This window comes from Gobio gobio (assembly GCF_949357685.1).
Source record: "Gobio gobio genome assembly, chromosome: 10".
NCBI lineage: Eukaryota > Metazoa > Chordata > Actinopteri > Cypriniformes > Gobionidae > Gobio > Gobio gobio.
In genome coordinates this window covers 10,132,705-10,148,725 of record NC_137116.1, presented here as the reverse complement: position 1 = coordinate 10,148,725, position 16,021 = coordinate 10,132,705, and the positions used below count along the sequence as shown (strand labels likewise).

The 16,021-nt window shown below is 43.5% G+C and overlaps 3 protein-coding genes across 3 annotated transcripts in view; 2 read left to right on the top strand and 1 right to left on the bottom strand.

Annotated features, from left to right (window-relative positions):
• rab35b (RAB35, member RAS oncogene family b) overlaps positions 1–16,021 on the top strand; it is a 761,740-nt gene that overhangs the window by 363,124 nt on the left and 382,595 nt on the right. The window lies entirely within an intron of this gene.
• Positions 3,097–4,978, top strand: rho (rhodopsin). Its single transcript, XM_079827613.1, has one exon. The coding sequence runs from the start codon at positions 3,187–3,189 to the stop codon at positions 4,249–4,251; it is 1,065 nt and encodes a 354-aa protein (XP_079683739.1). The 5' UTR covers positions 3,097–3,186; the 3' UTR covers positions 4,252–4,978.
• The window catches only part of magi1a (membrane associated guanylate kinase, WW and PDZ domain containing 1a), a 99,648-nt gene continuing 94,733 nt past the window's right edge, over positions 11,107–16,021 (bottom strand). The window contains exon 22 of the mRNA XM_079827848.1: positions 11,107–13,722. Within this exon, the coding sequence (XP_079683974.1) occupies positions 12,722–13,722 (1,001 nt within the window). The 3' untranslated portion in view covers positions 11,107–12,721. The remainder of the gene's footprint in view (positions 13,723–16,021) is intronic.

The following is a 16,021-nucleotide window of genomic DNA, read 5'->3' as shown; positions in this document are numbered from 1 at the left end:
TTACGAGCAGAGGAAGACGCGCGTGTCTAAGCTGTTGGATTCTACATTGATCGTGCTTTAGGTCTCGGCGTAGTGCTCAAAATGGGGCTTAAGTGTGTATTTCATCGATTCCCGAACACCGGCGCTACGTCATATTCTCGCGCATGCGTCGTGGAGGCGCACACGGAAGACAAGAACAAGTTGGATAAAGGTGTTATTTTGATTTTTTTTTGCGCACAAAAACTATTGTCGTCGCATTGTATGATTATTGTAGAGCCACTGTGGTGAGATAGACTTTGTAACGACGTTTTAAGTGCCTTTCATGGATCTTGGAAGTGTCAATGTACTGAATGCCAATGGAGGCCTGTGTGAAGCCTTTCTCAGCCATCAGCTTTCAACTAAAATATCTTCATTTGTGTTCCGAATATGAACGGAGGTCTTACGGGTGTCCAACGACATGAGGGTGAGTAATTAATGACAGAATTTTCATTTTTGGGTGAACTAACCCTTTAAGGGTAAGGTTAGGGACAGGTGTGGTGGTATGGGTAAGTTTAAGGGTAGGGTTAGGGACAGGTGTGGTGGTATGGGTAAGTTTAAGGGTAAAGTTAGGGACAGGTGTGGTGGTATGGGTAAGTTTAAGGGTAGGGTTAGGGACAGGTGTGGTGGTATGGGTAAGTTTAAGGGTAGAGTTAGGGACAGGTGTGGTGGTATGAGTAAGTTTAAGGGTAGGGTTAGGGACAGGTGTGGTGGTATCGATAAGTTTAAGGGTAGGGTTAGGGACAGGTGTGGTGGTATGGGCAAGTTTAAGGGTAAGGTTAGGGACAGGTGTGGTGGTATGGGTAAGTTTAAGGGTAGGGTTAGGGACAGGTGTGGTGGTATGGGTAAGTTTAAGGGTAAAGTTAGGGACAGGTGTGGTGGTATGGGTAAGTTTAAGGGTAGGGTTAGGGACTGGTGTGGTGGAATGAGTAAATTTAAGGGTAGAGTTAGGGACAGGTGTGGTGGTATGAGTAAGTTTAAGGGTAGGGTTAGGGACAGGTGTGGTGGTGTGGGTCAGTTTAAGGGTAGGGTCAGGGACAGGTGTGGTGGTATGGGTAAGTTTAAGGGTAGGGTTAGGGACAGGTGTGGTGGTATGGGCAAGTTTAAGGGTAAGGTTAGGGACAGGTGTGGTGGTATGGGTAAGTTTAAGGGTAGGGTTAGGGACAGGTGTGGTGGTATGGGTAAGTTTAAGGGTAAAGTTAGGGACAGGTGTGGTGGTATGGGTAAGTTTAAGGGTAGGGTTAGGGACAGGTGTGGTGGTATGGGTAAGTTTAAGGGTAAAGTAAGGGACAGGTGTGGTTGTATGGGTAAGTTTAAGGGTAAAGTTAGGGACAGGTGTGGTAGTATGGGTAAGTTTAAGGGTACGGTTAGGGACAGGTGTGGTGGTATGGGTAAGTTTAAGGGTAAAGTTAGGGACAGGTGTGGTTGTATGGGTAAGTTTAAGGGTAGGGTTAGGTGTAAGGGAAGGGACAACAGTGTAGTTATAAATGTATACAAGTTAAAATTTATAACTACAGAAATTAATTACAGATGTAATTAAATGCAGGTAATTTGTACAATGTTAAAACATGTATGTACACAATAAGTGCATTGTATCAAATTATTAATTTAAATGTTAGTACATAGTAGTTAAGGCCACCTAATATAAAGTGGGTCCGTAATTTTTACTGTAAAATTTCAAAATTTCAATTTAAGATGTTTGGAGTAAAGCGTGTAACATCCAAACTGAACTCGCAAAATCCAGACGCACTAAAAATTACTGACAAAATGTTTCTGTTCATATATTGTACTTCAGATTGTGTGAAATGTTTTATGTTGAAATATTTGTAAATGATTGCACAGAATGCTGAGAGAGACTATACTGACCAATTAGGAACGATTCCCCTTTCCCTCTTTCCCCAGCAGTCAATGTAGTGTGGATTGCAGACTAGTGAGAAGCTAATGTGCTTAAGACTTCTCATTGTAGAGTAACTCTCCTGTAATCCGTAAATCCTCTTCATAAAACCCACCTGTGTGAAATATGCTGAGCCTTGAGCATGTCTACCCAGGCATTTCAAAGTGCCAAGGGTAGCCTAAGTCCACCTGACACCACACAAAATACAAATCGTTTTACAACAGGTATTCTTGTGTTTAATATCCTGAATGAAAAGTGAGAATTTCTTATTCTTGAATTAATGCACTTCAAATTTATGTCCTATTTGGCCAATTAATAAGAGCCGGGTTACGCTTTATTTTGATAGTCCAGTTCTACTACTATAAACTAACTCTCATTAGAATATTAGTGGACTGTTGGTTAGTGGAATAAGTTGACATGCACTTGCAAAGTTACTTATAGTTAGTAGAATGTCAAATAACGTGTCGCTGAGAACAGTAGCTAAAGAGACTTCTAGCATTCTGGTTCCTTGACTTGAAGTGGTAATGAACAGCTCTAACAGCCCCAAGGTCATGAGCTCACTTCCCAGGGAACACAAACTAGCAAAAAATCTACACCTTGAACCAATATATTCCGCAACTGCATTGTTAAGGATCTCGTAGTGTGTAAAACTCGACCTCAGCATTTTACTTTTCTTTGGTTCGGTATTTTACCTCACATTAAACCAGCATACCTTGTTAGTACTAATGCACCACGGGTAATCACAGTAACATTGAACATTTTGTTTGAGAAGAAGAAAGTGCCAAAATGCTGTTTCCTTATTTTGAATAGTTTGCATATTGCATCATTTCAAACCAAACACACTTCCTTTTGTCAAATGTTTCAAATGTGCTTATGCTACCTTCCAAAATACCCTTTGGTTTGATTTTGTGTGTTGTCAAATTCACAGACATTCATGCATTTGTAAGTGTGTCCAAATATTACTTAGGGTGCAACCCAACAGGGGCAGTTTTTAAAAAAATATTTTATTACCCGTTACCTGCTGGTCAGGTACAACCTTAATAACTTGATAAGATATGCAGTGCAACGATGGCAGGGATTATTTTATTAGCTCTGGCCTAAATAGACTCGTGCTGACAACCTGGAAACATCAGTTAATCCCAAGCGGGTCTCTATAAAGCGGGGTGTATGCACGCCCCATCAAGTCGTAGCACGGTCCTGCCTCGTTTCTCTACATTCCTGCCAAGCCATCCAAAGACTAGCTTAGAAGGGGCTGACCACAACATCCAACCGCAGCCATGAACGGTACAGAGGGACCGGCATTCTACGTGCCTATGTCCAATGCCACAGGCGTTGTTAGGAGCCCGTACGATTATCCCCAGTACTACCTGGTGGCACCCTGGGCATATGCCTGCCTGGCCGCTTACATGTTCTTCCTCATTCTCACCGGCTTCCCAGTCAATTTCCTCACTCTGTATGTCACCCTCGAGCACAAGAAGCTGCGTACACCCCTCAACTACATCCTGCTGAATCTCGCCGTTGCCGATCTCTTCATGGTGTTCGGAGGCTTCACCACGACGATGTACACCTCGTTGAACGGCTACTTCGTGTTCGGACGCCTTGGCTGCAACCTCGAAGGCTTCTTCGCAACCCTGGGTGGTGAAATGGCGCTCTGGTCCATTGTCACGCTGGCCATCGAGAGGTGGCTTGTCGTCTGTAAGCCCATCAGCAACTTCCGCTTCGGCGAGAACCACGCCATCATGGGCGTCGTCTTCACGTGGGTCATGGCCAGCTCCTGTGCCGTGCCTCCCCTTGTCGGCTGGTCCCGTTACATCCCCGAGGGCATGCAGTGCTCATGCGGAGTCGACTATTACACTCGCGCCGAGGGCTACAACAACGAGTCCTTCGTCATCTACATGTTTCTTGTCCACGCCCTGATTCCCTTCGTTGTCATTTTCTTCTGCTACGGTCGTCTGGTCTGCACGGTCAAAGAAGCCGCTGCCCAGCAGCAGGAGTCCGAGACCACACAGAGGGCTGAGCGCGAGGTCACCCGCATGGTCGTCCTCATGGGCTTCGCCTACTTGGTCTGCTGGCTCCCCTATGCCAGTGTGGCTTGGTACATCTTCACCCACAAGGGAACCGAATTCGGGCCTGTCTTCATGACAATTCCAGCCTTCTTTGCCAAGACTTCCGCTGTCTACAACCCGGTCATCTACATCTGCATGAACAAGCAGTTCCGCCACTGCATGATCACCACCCTGTGCTGCGGCAAGAACCCCTTCGAGGAGGAAGAGGGTGCCTCTACTACTGCATCCAAGACCGAGGCTTCATCCGTGTCTTCCAGCTCCGTGTCCCCAGCGTAAACAAGCGCACATGACACACTGTAAGCAGACACGACACGACATGCACTGGGCTTCAACGGCAACCGACACAGAGACCACGAAGTGTTCGGCCCAGGAAAACGAGCGACCGCTACCACTTGCAGAAAAAAATCGTCTGTCAGTTTTTCTTTTTGTATTTTTACAAAACCCAATTGGTTCAACCAAAAGACAGTTTTGAGAGAGGACAGACCATGTCCCAGTTTCAGTACATCCAGCGAGTCCAGCGTAATGGTGCATAAGATTCTTTTTGTTTTTCTTGCTGCAAAAGGAAAAAAATATCTTAACTCTCTTACTGCTGGACTCCTTATACTGGCTTTGTTGTGATTGTAGAGGCATGTATTCAAGGCAACGTAACAATAAAAAGCACTTTGCAAATTAAATCGCTCTGTTTATGTGTTGATTGAGCTGTGATGTTGATGAAATGTCAAAATAGCATTTTAAATTGAATAAACAATCCTGATTTCTGATGAGAGCCTTAATGTGATGTATATACTTCCACGGCTGCTGTTTTCAGTAAAGGCTGAGAGCATTTCAATCTATTCTTCTGAATCAAGATCAGGATAGTACAGCAACCTTTCAGAATTGGAACGCTGTATACATAAAAGAATTAGAATTATACACGCATTCTTCAACCATAATTATGGATTTTATAACAGGCTCAATATGTTAGTCTCACAGTCTCACTGTCACCTTGGATTAAAGGATTTATGAAGGATGATTTGACAGATATGTATGGATGAATTAGGGAGGATCAGAACTGACGTGTTAATCCTGCGCTAGGTCAGAGTGGTGAAGATAGATTATGATTATGTATAGTTGGCCTTTCACTGTCATCTGTTTCAATAGGAACACAACTTTAAACTCAACACTCCTGTTTTCCACAAGTTTGAAAAGAAAAAATGACTTGTCATGCATACTCTCTGTCCTAAATAGCATTCCAAATTAGAATTAGTGCGTCCCAAATTACAGTATATTGAAATGAGTATTACAAAGATACACGGATGGTGTACTTTTTCCGGTTAGAATCCGAAGTTCAGATCCGTGCACTCTCCCATTGCGTGCCCACAACCCATTGCGTGTTGGACGAGGACTTGATGAAAACAAAAAAAAAAACTTGGCAGATGTGTAGATACGTTTAGATAAAGGAGTTTGGGTGATTAATAATCAGTTTCTAACCCGACGACAAGATATTTATTCAGAGTCATCCACATTATATTTCATCTGCAACAGCATTGTGAACTTCTGTAATGATACGTTTGGTCATTAACTTTTAAGCATCATTATTCAAATTGCAAACACATGAAAGACCCACGACTGGCAGATCAACGCGCTGCTACATTTCTCTCTGATACGGTAGGAAATAAAAATTAAATTGTATGTGGAGGATTTGAACAGTGATAAGATGATTGACAGGGCAGTTTAAACGTTGTGACAGGATGCACGTAACTAAGCATCCGAGCGTCCGATAAAGGGATAGTTCACCCAAAAATGAAAATTAGCCTTGATTTACTCACCCTCAAGTCATCCTAGGTGTAAATGACATTCTTCTTTCAGACTAATAAAATCGAGTTATATTACAAAAGTCCTGGCTAATCCAAGCATTAGAATTTGATTAATAGTTGCTCTGTTTTTGAAGTCCATAAAAAGTGCATCTGTCCGTCAAATAACGTGCTCCACGCGGCTCTGGGGTGTTAATAAAGGCTTTCTGAAGCGAATCGATGTGTTTGTGTAAGAAAAATATCCATATTTAAAACTTTATAAAGTAAACTGTCGGCCGACCGCCTTCCCTGTTCAATTCATGGAAAAATTGTTGAAAGTTCCTCTGCCGATCGAAAGACTAACGCGACCAGGTAGACTTGTCATGACGTCACGTACGCATCTTGAGTTTCACTCTCAACATTCAACACTTTTCCACGGAAGACGGTGGGCCGAAAGTTTACTTGGTAAAGTTTTGAATATGGATATTTTTCTTACACAAACGCATTGATTCGCTTCAGAAGGCCTTTATTAACACCCCAGAGCCGTGTGGAGCATGCTATTTGACGGACAGATGCACTTTTTCTGGACTTCAAAAACAGAGCAACTATAAATCCAATTCTGATGCTTGGATTAGCCTGGACTTTTGTAATATAACTCAGATTTTATTTGTCTGAAAGAAGAATGTCATATACACCTAGGATGACGTGAGGGTGAGTAAATTATGGGCTAATTTTCATTTTTGGGTGAACTATCCCTTTAAAGACGAAGTTATGATGAAGTAGTATGTCCCAAAGCTTGCCTACTCTTCTGATACACACTAAAAATTATGTACTTTTTCTTCACAAAAAAAGTACACGCTTTTAGGATGTAGTATAAGTAGGCGAATTGGGATGCAGCATGTGAGATTTGCATGTGCGTGTAGTGTATGTGTGTGTGAGAGAGTGTGTGTGACAAAAGAAAGAATTAGCCTTTATTGTCATTGCTTATATACAACGAAATTCCAGAGACTGCTCAGCGGTGCTACAATACACACACACACAGTAAGCAGGACAACCATATTTCATTTGTAAACCAGGTGCAGCAGGTAAGACAGGAGAGTGCAGTAAAAGGTCACAAACAGATATTGCACAGTCCACAGTAAGTGTTCATATATAAATAGTGCATAAGTTTAGTTTAGGGACTGGATGGCTCGTGGGTAAAAACTGTTCAAGAATCTGGCAGTGCACGTTTTAATTGCCCTGTATCGCCTTCCTGAGGGCAGGAGGGTAAACAGCTGGTGACCGGGGTGAGAAAGGTCCTTAATGTTTTTAGCTTTGGATAGGTAGCAGGTGTTGGCAATGTCCTGGAGTGAGGGGAGAGGGCAGCCAGTGATGTTATGTGCTGTTTATGACTCTTTTTGTCAGCTCCTGAGCAGCCCCCAAACCACACTGTGAGGCAGTGTGTTAAGACACTCTCTATGGCAGAGCGCTAGAAGATGACCAGTAGCTTTGAACACAGGTGTTTTTTCTTTAGGACTCGCAGGAAGTGCAAACGCTGATGTGCCTTTTTAACAGCAGCTGTTGTGTTTGTAGACCAGGAGAGACTGTCAGATAGATGGATTCCCAGGAATTTAGAGAACATCAGGGGAGGTCAGACACAAGATTATAGCCAAGCGTGGACAATCTCAAAATAAATGCATCTCCAGAGAACCTTAAAAATGTGCATAAGCACGGATTTGAGCTTAGAGTGCGTGTACGCTAAAATCCACGCCAACGTTCATAGCTATAATAACGGTCTTTGACATGGGAAAGTGCTTAGCGCCACATCAGGTTCTAAGCAGATGTAGACGTACGCACTTTTTAAGTCTTGCCACTCGTCATTAAGTTAAGGATTTGGACGTTGACGGGTGCTCGTTTATGCTAATGACTTTAATTAGGCGCCGTTTACAAGGCAGAGATCTGAAACCATTCAGCTGTGCACAATTTCAAGATCATTTGCGATTTATAGATTTCACATCTGGAAGAGAGCATTTCTCTGAATCACATGTATGCACATTTGAGGAATGATCTTTGATCAAACGTATGATTGTTTCAATGCAACATTTTATAAATGAGGACCCAGATGTTCCATTTTCCAATGTACATTATGTTATTAAGTAGCTGCAAGTGACAAAATTGATGGAAGATTGCGGCGGAGGACAGCTGAATGGTAGAAAAGGCACCTCCTTGGTCATCTGCCACACAGATTCAAGACAATGGCTGTGTCCGAAAACCTAGGCAGCTGACTCGTTGCCTCATCAGACGATGGCTTGTAAGGCAGCGTTTAAGCATGAAGGCACCTCACAAAACTAATTTCGGACAGGCTTCTTAGGCAGGGTAACAGTTTAATGATCTACAGCAAAATAGAGAGAGCTTTGGTGAGAACTAAACACATATTTCATTACTACATTAGTAATTTCTCGCTAGAAATTACATCAGAAGTGGAAAATGTTGGTAAAAAAACTTACATTTACACACAAACTGACCAGCAAACGCAACTTTCGGACGCCATCTTTTTTTCCAGCTCAACTGTCACATAATGGAAAGCACAGGATTGTGGGATAGCAAAGGCAGCGAAGGATACAAATATGCTGCCTTTAAAAATCGATCAGATGAAGGTCTCTCAGGAGACAGGAAGTGAAGCTAACATTAGATTCGGATGTGCCTCGGTGCCTTCCTGCCTTGAAATGTGTCCTCCGAAGGCAGCATTTTCCAGGTTTCGGACACAGCCAAGGTATAGTAGGAGACCCAGGAGGACCCCACTGAAATGAGAAACACACCTGAACATGCCAAAATCCTTCTGGGTGTATGTCCTGAGGACATATGAGACCAAATCACACTATCTCTGTTTACAGAAAACAAAGGAAGCCTTCAAAGAAAAGAGCCCCTTTGCTTGATGTTTGGGCTTGTTTTGCTGCCTCTGGCACTGGGAGCCTTGAATGTGTGTGCATGGCATTTTGGAGCACAATATCGGACTCAGTGTTAGAAAGATAGGCCCCCATCCAAGGTCATGGGTCAAAGATCCTTAGTATGCAGAAAGAACCCTGGAGTGGATCAAGACAAAATACTGGACTGTCCTAAAGTGTCCTGTAATGAGTCTAGATCTCAATCCCATTGAAAACTGTGGGAGATAACCTTGTCCATTTACATGTATGCATTTGGCAGATGCTTTTATCCAAAGCGACTTACATTGCATTCATTTTATGTTTTTTTTGTGTCAGTCCTTGCTTTCCCTGGGAATCGAACCCATGACCTTGGCGTTGCTAGCGCCATGCTCTACTGTTTGAGCTACAGGAAAGCGTCAGGGTGTCAATCATTTTTTCAATCCCTGTTCAAGTCCTGCAATACTTTAAACACTTTTTATACTAAATTACTTCAAAAGATTTGGAATACAGGTATGTGACAAGAGTAGTATGTCTGAATTCACGGAGAAGGCAAAAAAAGAAAATGGACTACGTTCGGATGGGATGATCAAACAGATGGAGTAGATGGAGTCCATCAATACCCCTAAAGCATCACAGTCCTAAAGCTCATCCTGGGTCGACATTTCATTCAGTATCATTAGGCAGTTTTGATTTATATGCTGTTTAATGTTAATGATCGCAATCTTTTACATTTGCATGATTACATTTACTATATTGCCAAAAGTATTGGGACACTCCTCCAAATCATTGAATTCAGGTGTTCCAAAAACGTCAATGGCCACAGGTGTATAAATCAAGCACTAGGCATGCAGACGCCTCTACAAATATTTGTGAAAGAATGGGTCGCTCTCAGGAGCTCAGTGAACTCAAACGTGGTACCGTGATAGGTTGCCATTCGTGAAATTTCCTCATTATTAAATATTCCACATAACCTGTTAGTGGTATTATAACAAAGTGGAAGCAATTGGGAACAACAGCAACTCAGCCACGAAGTGATAGGCCACGTAAAATCACAGAGCGGGGTCAGCGCATGCTGAGGGTCACAGTGCGCAGAAGTCGCACATTTTCTGCAGAGTCAATAGCTACAGACCTCCAAACTTCTGTGGCCTTTAGATTAGCTCAAGAACAGTGTGTAGAGAGCTTCATGGAATGGGTTTCCATGGCCGAGCAGCTCATCCAAGCCTTACATCCCCAAGTGCAACGCAAAGCGTGGGATGCAGTGGGGTAAAGCATGCCGCCACTGGACTCTAGAGCAGTGAGACGTGTTCTCTGGAGTGACCAATCACGCTTCTCTGTCTGGCAATCCGATGGACGAGTCTGGGTTTGGCGGTTTCCAGGAGAACGGGACTTGCCTGATTGCATTGTGCCAAGTTTGGTGGAGGGGGGGGATTATGGTGTGGTGTTTTTTTTCAGGGGTCGGGCTTGGCCCCTTATTTCCAGTGAAAGGAACTCTTAATGCTTCAGCATAACAATACATTTTGGACAATTTCATGCTCCCCCTTTTCTGTTTCAACATGACTGCACACCAGTGCACAAAGCAAGGTGCATAAAGACATGGATGAGCGAGTTTGGTGAGGAGGAACTTGACAGGCCGGCACAGAGTCCTGACCTCAACCCGATAGAACACCTTTGGGATGAATTGATGTCTCGTCCAACATCAGTGCCTGACCTCACAAATGCCCTTCTTAAATTCATAAATTCCCATGAACACACTCCTAAACCTTGTGGAAAGACTTCCCAGAAGAGTTGAAGCTGTTATAGCTGCAAATGGTGGGCCGACTCCATATCAAACCCTACGGATTAAGAATGGGATGTCATTAAAGTTCACGTGCATAGTGTATGACATGCTCGTTTCTGCTTCTTCCTTTCATGTGTTTTGATCAGGAGATTCCGTACTAGAAAACCGTACTACTTCCGTAGCCAGAAATTTCTGTCAATGGCGGGGAGAGTTAATAATCCCTTAAAATCTTCTTTGTGCATTTATTCATTAGTTAGATGCTTTACTACGCAACTTCCCAATTAAGTACAATTCAAATAACCATATGCTCAATGAAGTCAGGGATAATCCACGCTATCACAACATTCTTTCCTGAATATTTTTGAGATATTACTTGGTTGCTGTTGTAATTCCCCCCCCCTTCCTGTAGCAATTTGAGAACACGGCACAAGCCAGCCAAGGCCACATTTAGACATCGCTAAATCGCTACGCTCTTGTTCAGTACTGAAAGAATAATCATACCAAACAAAAGGTACAAAAGCTGTCAGTGGGGCAGTTCCCTTTCAAAAGGTACACCTTTGAACCTCATTTATTCAGACCTTAATATTAGTACCTTCTGGAAGGGCACTGGGTCTGAAGGTTAGCTGGGTTTGTTTTTTTAAAACGTGTAATTTCGCACCACCACAATGAACACAGAATTGTGAATTTGTATGGAAAACTTTATTTGATAATAAAAATAGCATTCACAGACTTCTTTTTGATAGCTACATATACATTGTGATCCATTCAAACAAGAAAAAAACTTTACCGTGTAAGTCCACATCTACTTGAACTTATACTAATGTTATGTTTAACTTCATGAGTCAAATAAAGCTATGGACAATGCAGAAATGTTATATATATGCATAGTTTTGTAAAAAAAGAAAAGAAAATTAGACCATTTTATCAACAGAAAAAAGCATTTAAAATCCATAGAGCTTTGCAGAGACCACAGACAGTATACAAGATCTCTAGAAAAAAAGCAGGCTATCCATCACAACAGATATTCAACCGCCTTCATTGAAAAACATCAGTCTCCCACCTTTCCCGGAGAGAGGAAAACAAAAAATAACTTTCCATATGCCTGATTCCGAGTACACGTCATCGTAGTCCCAGTGAGCCGAGTATAAACATGTTAGTATCTTCTTCTAGGTGCAGGACATCTTTCATAAATTCTTTTTTTGTACAGAGAAAAGGCAGCAGTATCCTTACCGACACGGGTTAAAGTACGTACAGTAATAAAAGACAGCGGCGGATACGTTTCCATACAGTACTATTCAGACGACACTGAAGGAATTCCCTGTTCTTGTTCCCGGTTGAGAGATTACGGTCCTGTCGGAATGTGTTCCCAAACAAACACGTGTTGCGTGTCGAGAGCGTGACGGAAAACACGCGGTGGCTCAGTTTGGCAGATTGTGCCGTTTTCATGTAGTCTCCTTTAACTGTACATTCAGGCCACATTTCTCTCAACACCGTTCCAATGGCCTTTGGTTCTCGACTTTGTGGAGGTAAATGTGGATGTCTCTGTAAGGGACGATTGAAAATATTTCAGACTTCTGATTGAAATGATTGTGAACTGCCACTGAGAAATATGCAGGGACAACGTTTCTCGTATTTCATAACTCCAGTGTTTGCATCCTGTAGGAACACACATACTGATAAAACGTACAGCTCGAATGCACTTTAAATCACTTTTTAAAAGCACCTGATTAGTTCATAAAATATACATTTTGTAATAACTCGCTTTAAGCTAATGTTGGGTCAAGTTTTCGCAACTGTACACATGTGCCTTTAGTCTAATTTCAGGTGATTATGGCAAAAACAACAAAACAACAACAAAACTTTGTGCCACAAGAGAATGCCTTTCTGCTCGCGTTTCTTCCGCGCTTTTTTGCTTTTGGGCGGCTCGTGCCTCGGTCCAGTGCAGTGTTAAGACAAACTAGGTCAGATAGTGTCTGAATGATGCTTTTTCAGCCCATCGAGTTACATTTTGACTTTTCAAAATAAATATACAGCTTAAATATATTACTTAAACAGTAGCATCATAGTTGGAGTTCCGGTTTTGCCACATTGATTCAAATGTACAAACAAAGAAACGTTGAATGCTTGTGCTCTGGTTCAATTTGGAGAAAAGAGGACACAAAGTAGACGCGTTTGTAGAGAACGAAAGAGTATCTTCTTAACAAAACATGGATCTCACTCGCAACACAACATATAAAAACAATCGGACGGATGAAAACTAGAAAAAACCCATTGTTGAAGGTGTGGTGAAGCGGTCAGATGCTGAGGTCTGCGTGGTTCTCCTTGTAAAGCCGTCTCTTGCTGGGCGAGCTCTGGCCAAGGCCTCGGCCCACACCGGTCCCGTTTGCACTGCTGGCTTTCAGTGCGTTGTAATAGTCCCTAAGCTGCGGAGTGGCACCCTCTTCCAGGTAACTTCCGTCGCTGCTGCTGTCTGATCTCCCGCGGAAGTGTCTTTCACTGGGTCCGTTGAGGAAATACCCTTGTCTTTCAGCTTGACCGGATGGAGAGCCGTTGTGCAGAACGTTCCGGTTTTTTAAACCACGCTCAGGTGTGCGACCGAGAGTGTGGGCCATGGCTTTGTTTGGCCGCTCAGGGGTGGACGTGAAGTAGCCCTCGCTGTTGTAGTTCCGCCGGGGTGTTTGGGGCTCTTTTTGGGGCTGGAAATGCCTTTCTGGAGTGGAGATCTGGCTCAGCAGGTCCTGGGAAGAGGCTTGATAGCTTCGCTCAGGGGACTGATCTTTATAGGGCCGTGTTATCCGTCGGTCCACAGACTTGGCCCTACGGCGGTCTGGAGAGCTGTTGCGCTTCCGGCCGGAGGAGCGATCCAAGGATCCACTGCGCACCTGAGATCCAGCGATACTCTGCGTGTCTATGGATGGTTTGCGGCCTCGCCTCGGTAGATCCTGATTGGAAGATTTCCTTCCAAATCCGCCCTCTTTCCTTAATGTTTTGAAGAGCTTGGCGATGCCGCTCTCGGACTCGGACTTCTTGACCCTGTGGTGGGAGTTGTTTTTGGGGCTGGGCTGGTTGTTCCAGGACAGGTGGTGCGGAGCCGGGCTGTTGTCCTTCTCTCGTTCCCTCGCCGGTTCCCGTTGTCTGTCCTTCAGTTGCTGCTGCTTAGGCTGGGATGGGGTGTGATATTCGGATGTATAGCTGGACTCTGACGGAGGATGAAACGGGCCACTGACCAGCAAAGTCCTCACTTCCGAATTATTTTGTGGCCCGGGCGAGGGAGGGTAGCCGTCATTTGGGCCGTCTGGAAATGAATGAAGAAAGGCTTTAGGTTAGGCCACTAACAGCACTCGGCTTGTACCAGTAAACTTGCACTTCGTGTAATCAAACATGACAGCAAAAAACGCTCATACAACAACATCTACACAACAAGTCAAAGCGTCGGACACACCCCTACTCATATTTTATTATATCAAGTCATCTAAACAATTACACAAATGGAAGAATGGAAATTATGTAGTGACCAAAGAAATTAAAACCAATAAAAACCATCTTATGTTTAAGTTTCTGCAGAGTACCCCCCTTTGCCCTAGATCAGGGGTCCTCATCTCTGGCCCTCGAGGGCCACTGTCCTGCAGAGTTCAGCTCCAACCCTGACCAAACTCACCTGAATAATCGAATCAAGCTCTTCAGGGCTACTAGACAGTGGCAGGCGATTTTGATCGAAGTTGGAGCTGAACCCTCGAGCGCTAGAGTTGAGAAGAACTGGCCTAGATTATAGCTCTGAAAACAGTTGCGGACACAAAAACAGCAGAAATCTCTACTGCTCAAGCATATCAATTACAGACATGTGAGAGGCACCATAAGTGAGGAGTAATTTAAGTGACTCTAAAATTGTTGCAAATCATCAAATGATAAAATTTGGAGGCATCAACAAAGGATAGCATCTCCAATTTAAAGCATTGCTTCCTTACTTTGCCACACAGATATACAGTGTCAAATACTTTCAAGGATTTCCCAAATGTGATCACATTTTAAAGTGCCCCTATTATGTTTTTTCCCCCAAATATTACCAGGGTGCAATAGTGTGTAATAGAGCTGTTTGTGAATGAAAAAGCTCTGCAAAGATTAAAGATAAATTGAGTTATCTCCTAAAAGAAAGAATCAATTCTGAACTGAAACGAGTCGTCAGTAATTCAGTCTCACACTACGCCCGCCTCTGGTCATGATAGGCTGAGCAGCGTCTCTTTGCCCCGCCCTCACACACTGTAGTTGTATCTGAGACTGGAAGAGTTTGGTTGGTGTTGTTCATGTGGAGAAGACGCTGTTTTCTGCTGAGATTGATACGGTAAAACCCACGCCATCGTTACTGTTTGTATCACTGTGTGTCAAGAGCTGAGATTCAGATATGATAATGAGCGTTGCTTTCTTCTGACCAATCACAGCAGAGCAGCTCTCAGAGAGGCGGGGTTTAGAGAGACTGAATCCTTGTTTTCCTCGTTTTCAGACTCTTTGAGGAATGAGGTGATGCAACCTTGGCTGCATGTAAATCTATTGTAGGAGACCTCAAAATAAAATTAGGAGCCTTTAAAATAGCATAATAGGGGCACTTTTCTGACACAGCCGGAAAACAAGATGTCAAAAGCACAATTCAGCACTCTCAGTTCCATCCGTTGCAACCGGAGCACCTGCACCCTCTGGGAAACTCTTCCTGAATGCAAGGGTTATCAGCATGATTTGGTCATTTTGGAAAGAAAGGCACTGCGACCTTTGCAGTCAGAGTACTGGCTACAGACATCATTCCCAGATGGGAATGGACACGCACTTCACTGGTCAGATATATCAGGACGTCCCTGTGTGGTTCAATGGCATTCTAGCCGCGGGAACATATTTTATCAGCGGGGTGCTGGGGGGCGGGTACCATAGTGGAAGAATTTAAACAAAATCCTAATATTAAACAGCCCAAACAACACTAACAAATGAATGAGGACAGAGTTGTGTGTATTTCACTACATAGTGGCAGCACAAAAACGGATACTCAAATGTGGTTTGGTGCTCAGGAGTTTGAGCCAGTTCACACAGAACGCAAAAACATTTAAAGCAAAAACGTGGTCTCGAGACGCGATTTTTAGAAGTATCTAATGCTATTTCAAGCTAATGCTGTTAAAGAGTTGATTCTCATGCTAAACATGGCCTAAGTTTCAAAAAACGAGTTGGACGTATGACGGAGTATTTCTGTGCCAAATACACTCCAAGTTTCGGAAAGTGTTTTTCGAGTATGGCCCTGTATGACGTCATAAAGGGGGGAATTCCTTGTATGTGCTATTCTCCCGGGATGAGCGCACACACATCACCCAGAGCAAGAATGCGTCCATTAACAAGCTTCATTCGTGTTACGGGAGCCATTGGCGGCGATGGCATTGTGTTTTTAGACCACGAAATCAACGTCACTAAAGAAGTGTGTTTCTGGTTGTGAGGGAAAGATAACCTTGTTCAGCTTCCCAAATAACCCAGCGTTAAGGGAACAGTGTATGTAGTTTGTGTTTCCGGAGTTCTGCAAGTGTGTGTGTGTTTGTTCCCGGTCATGAGTGGAAACCGCAGGT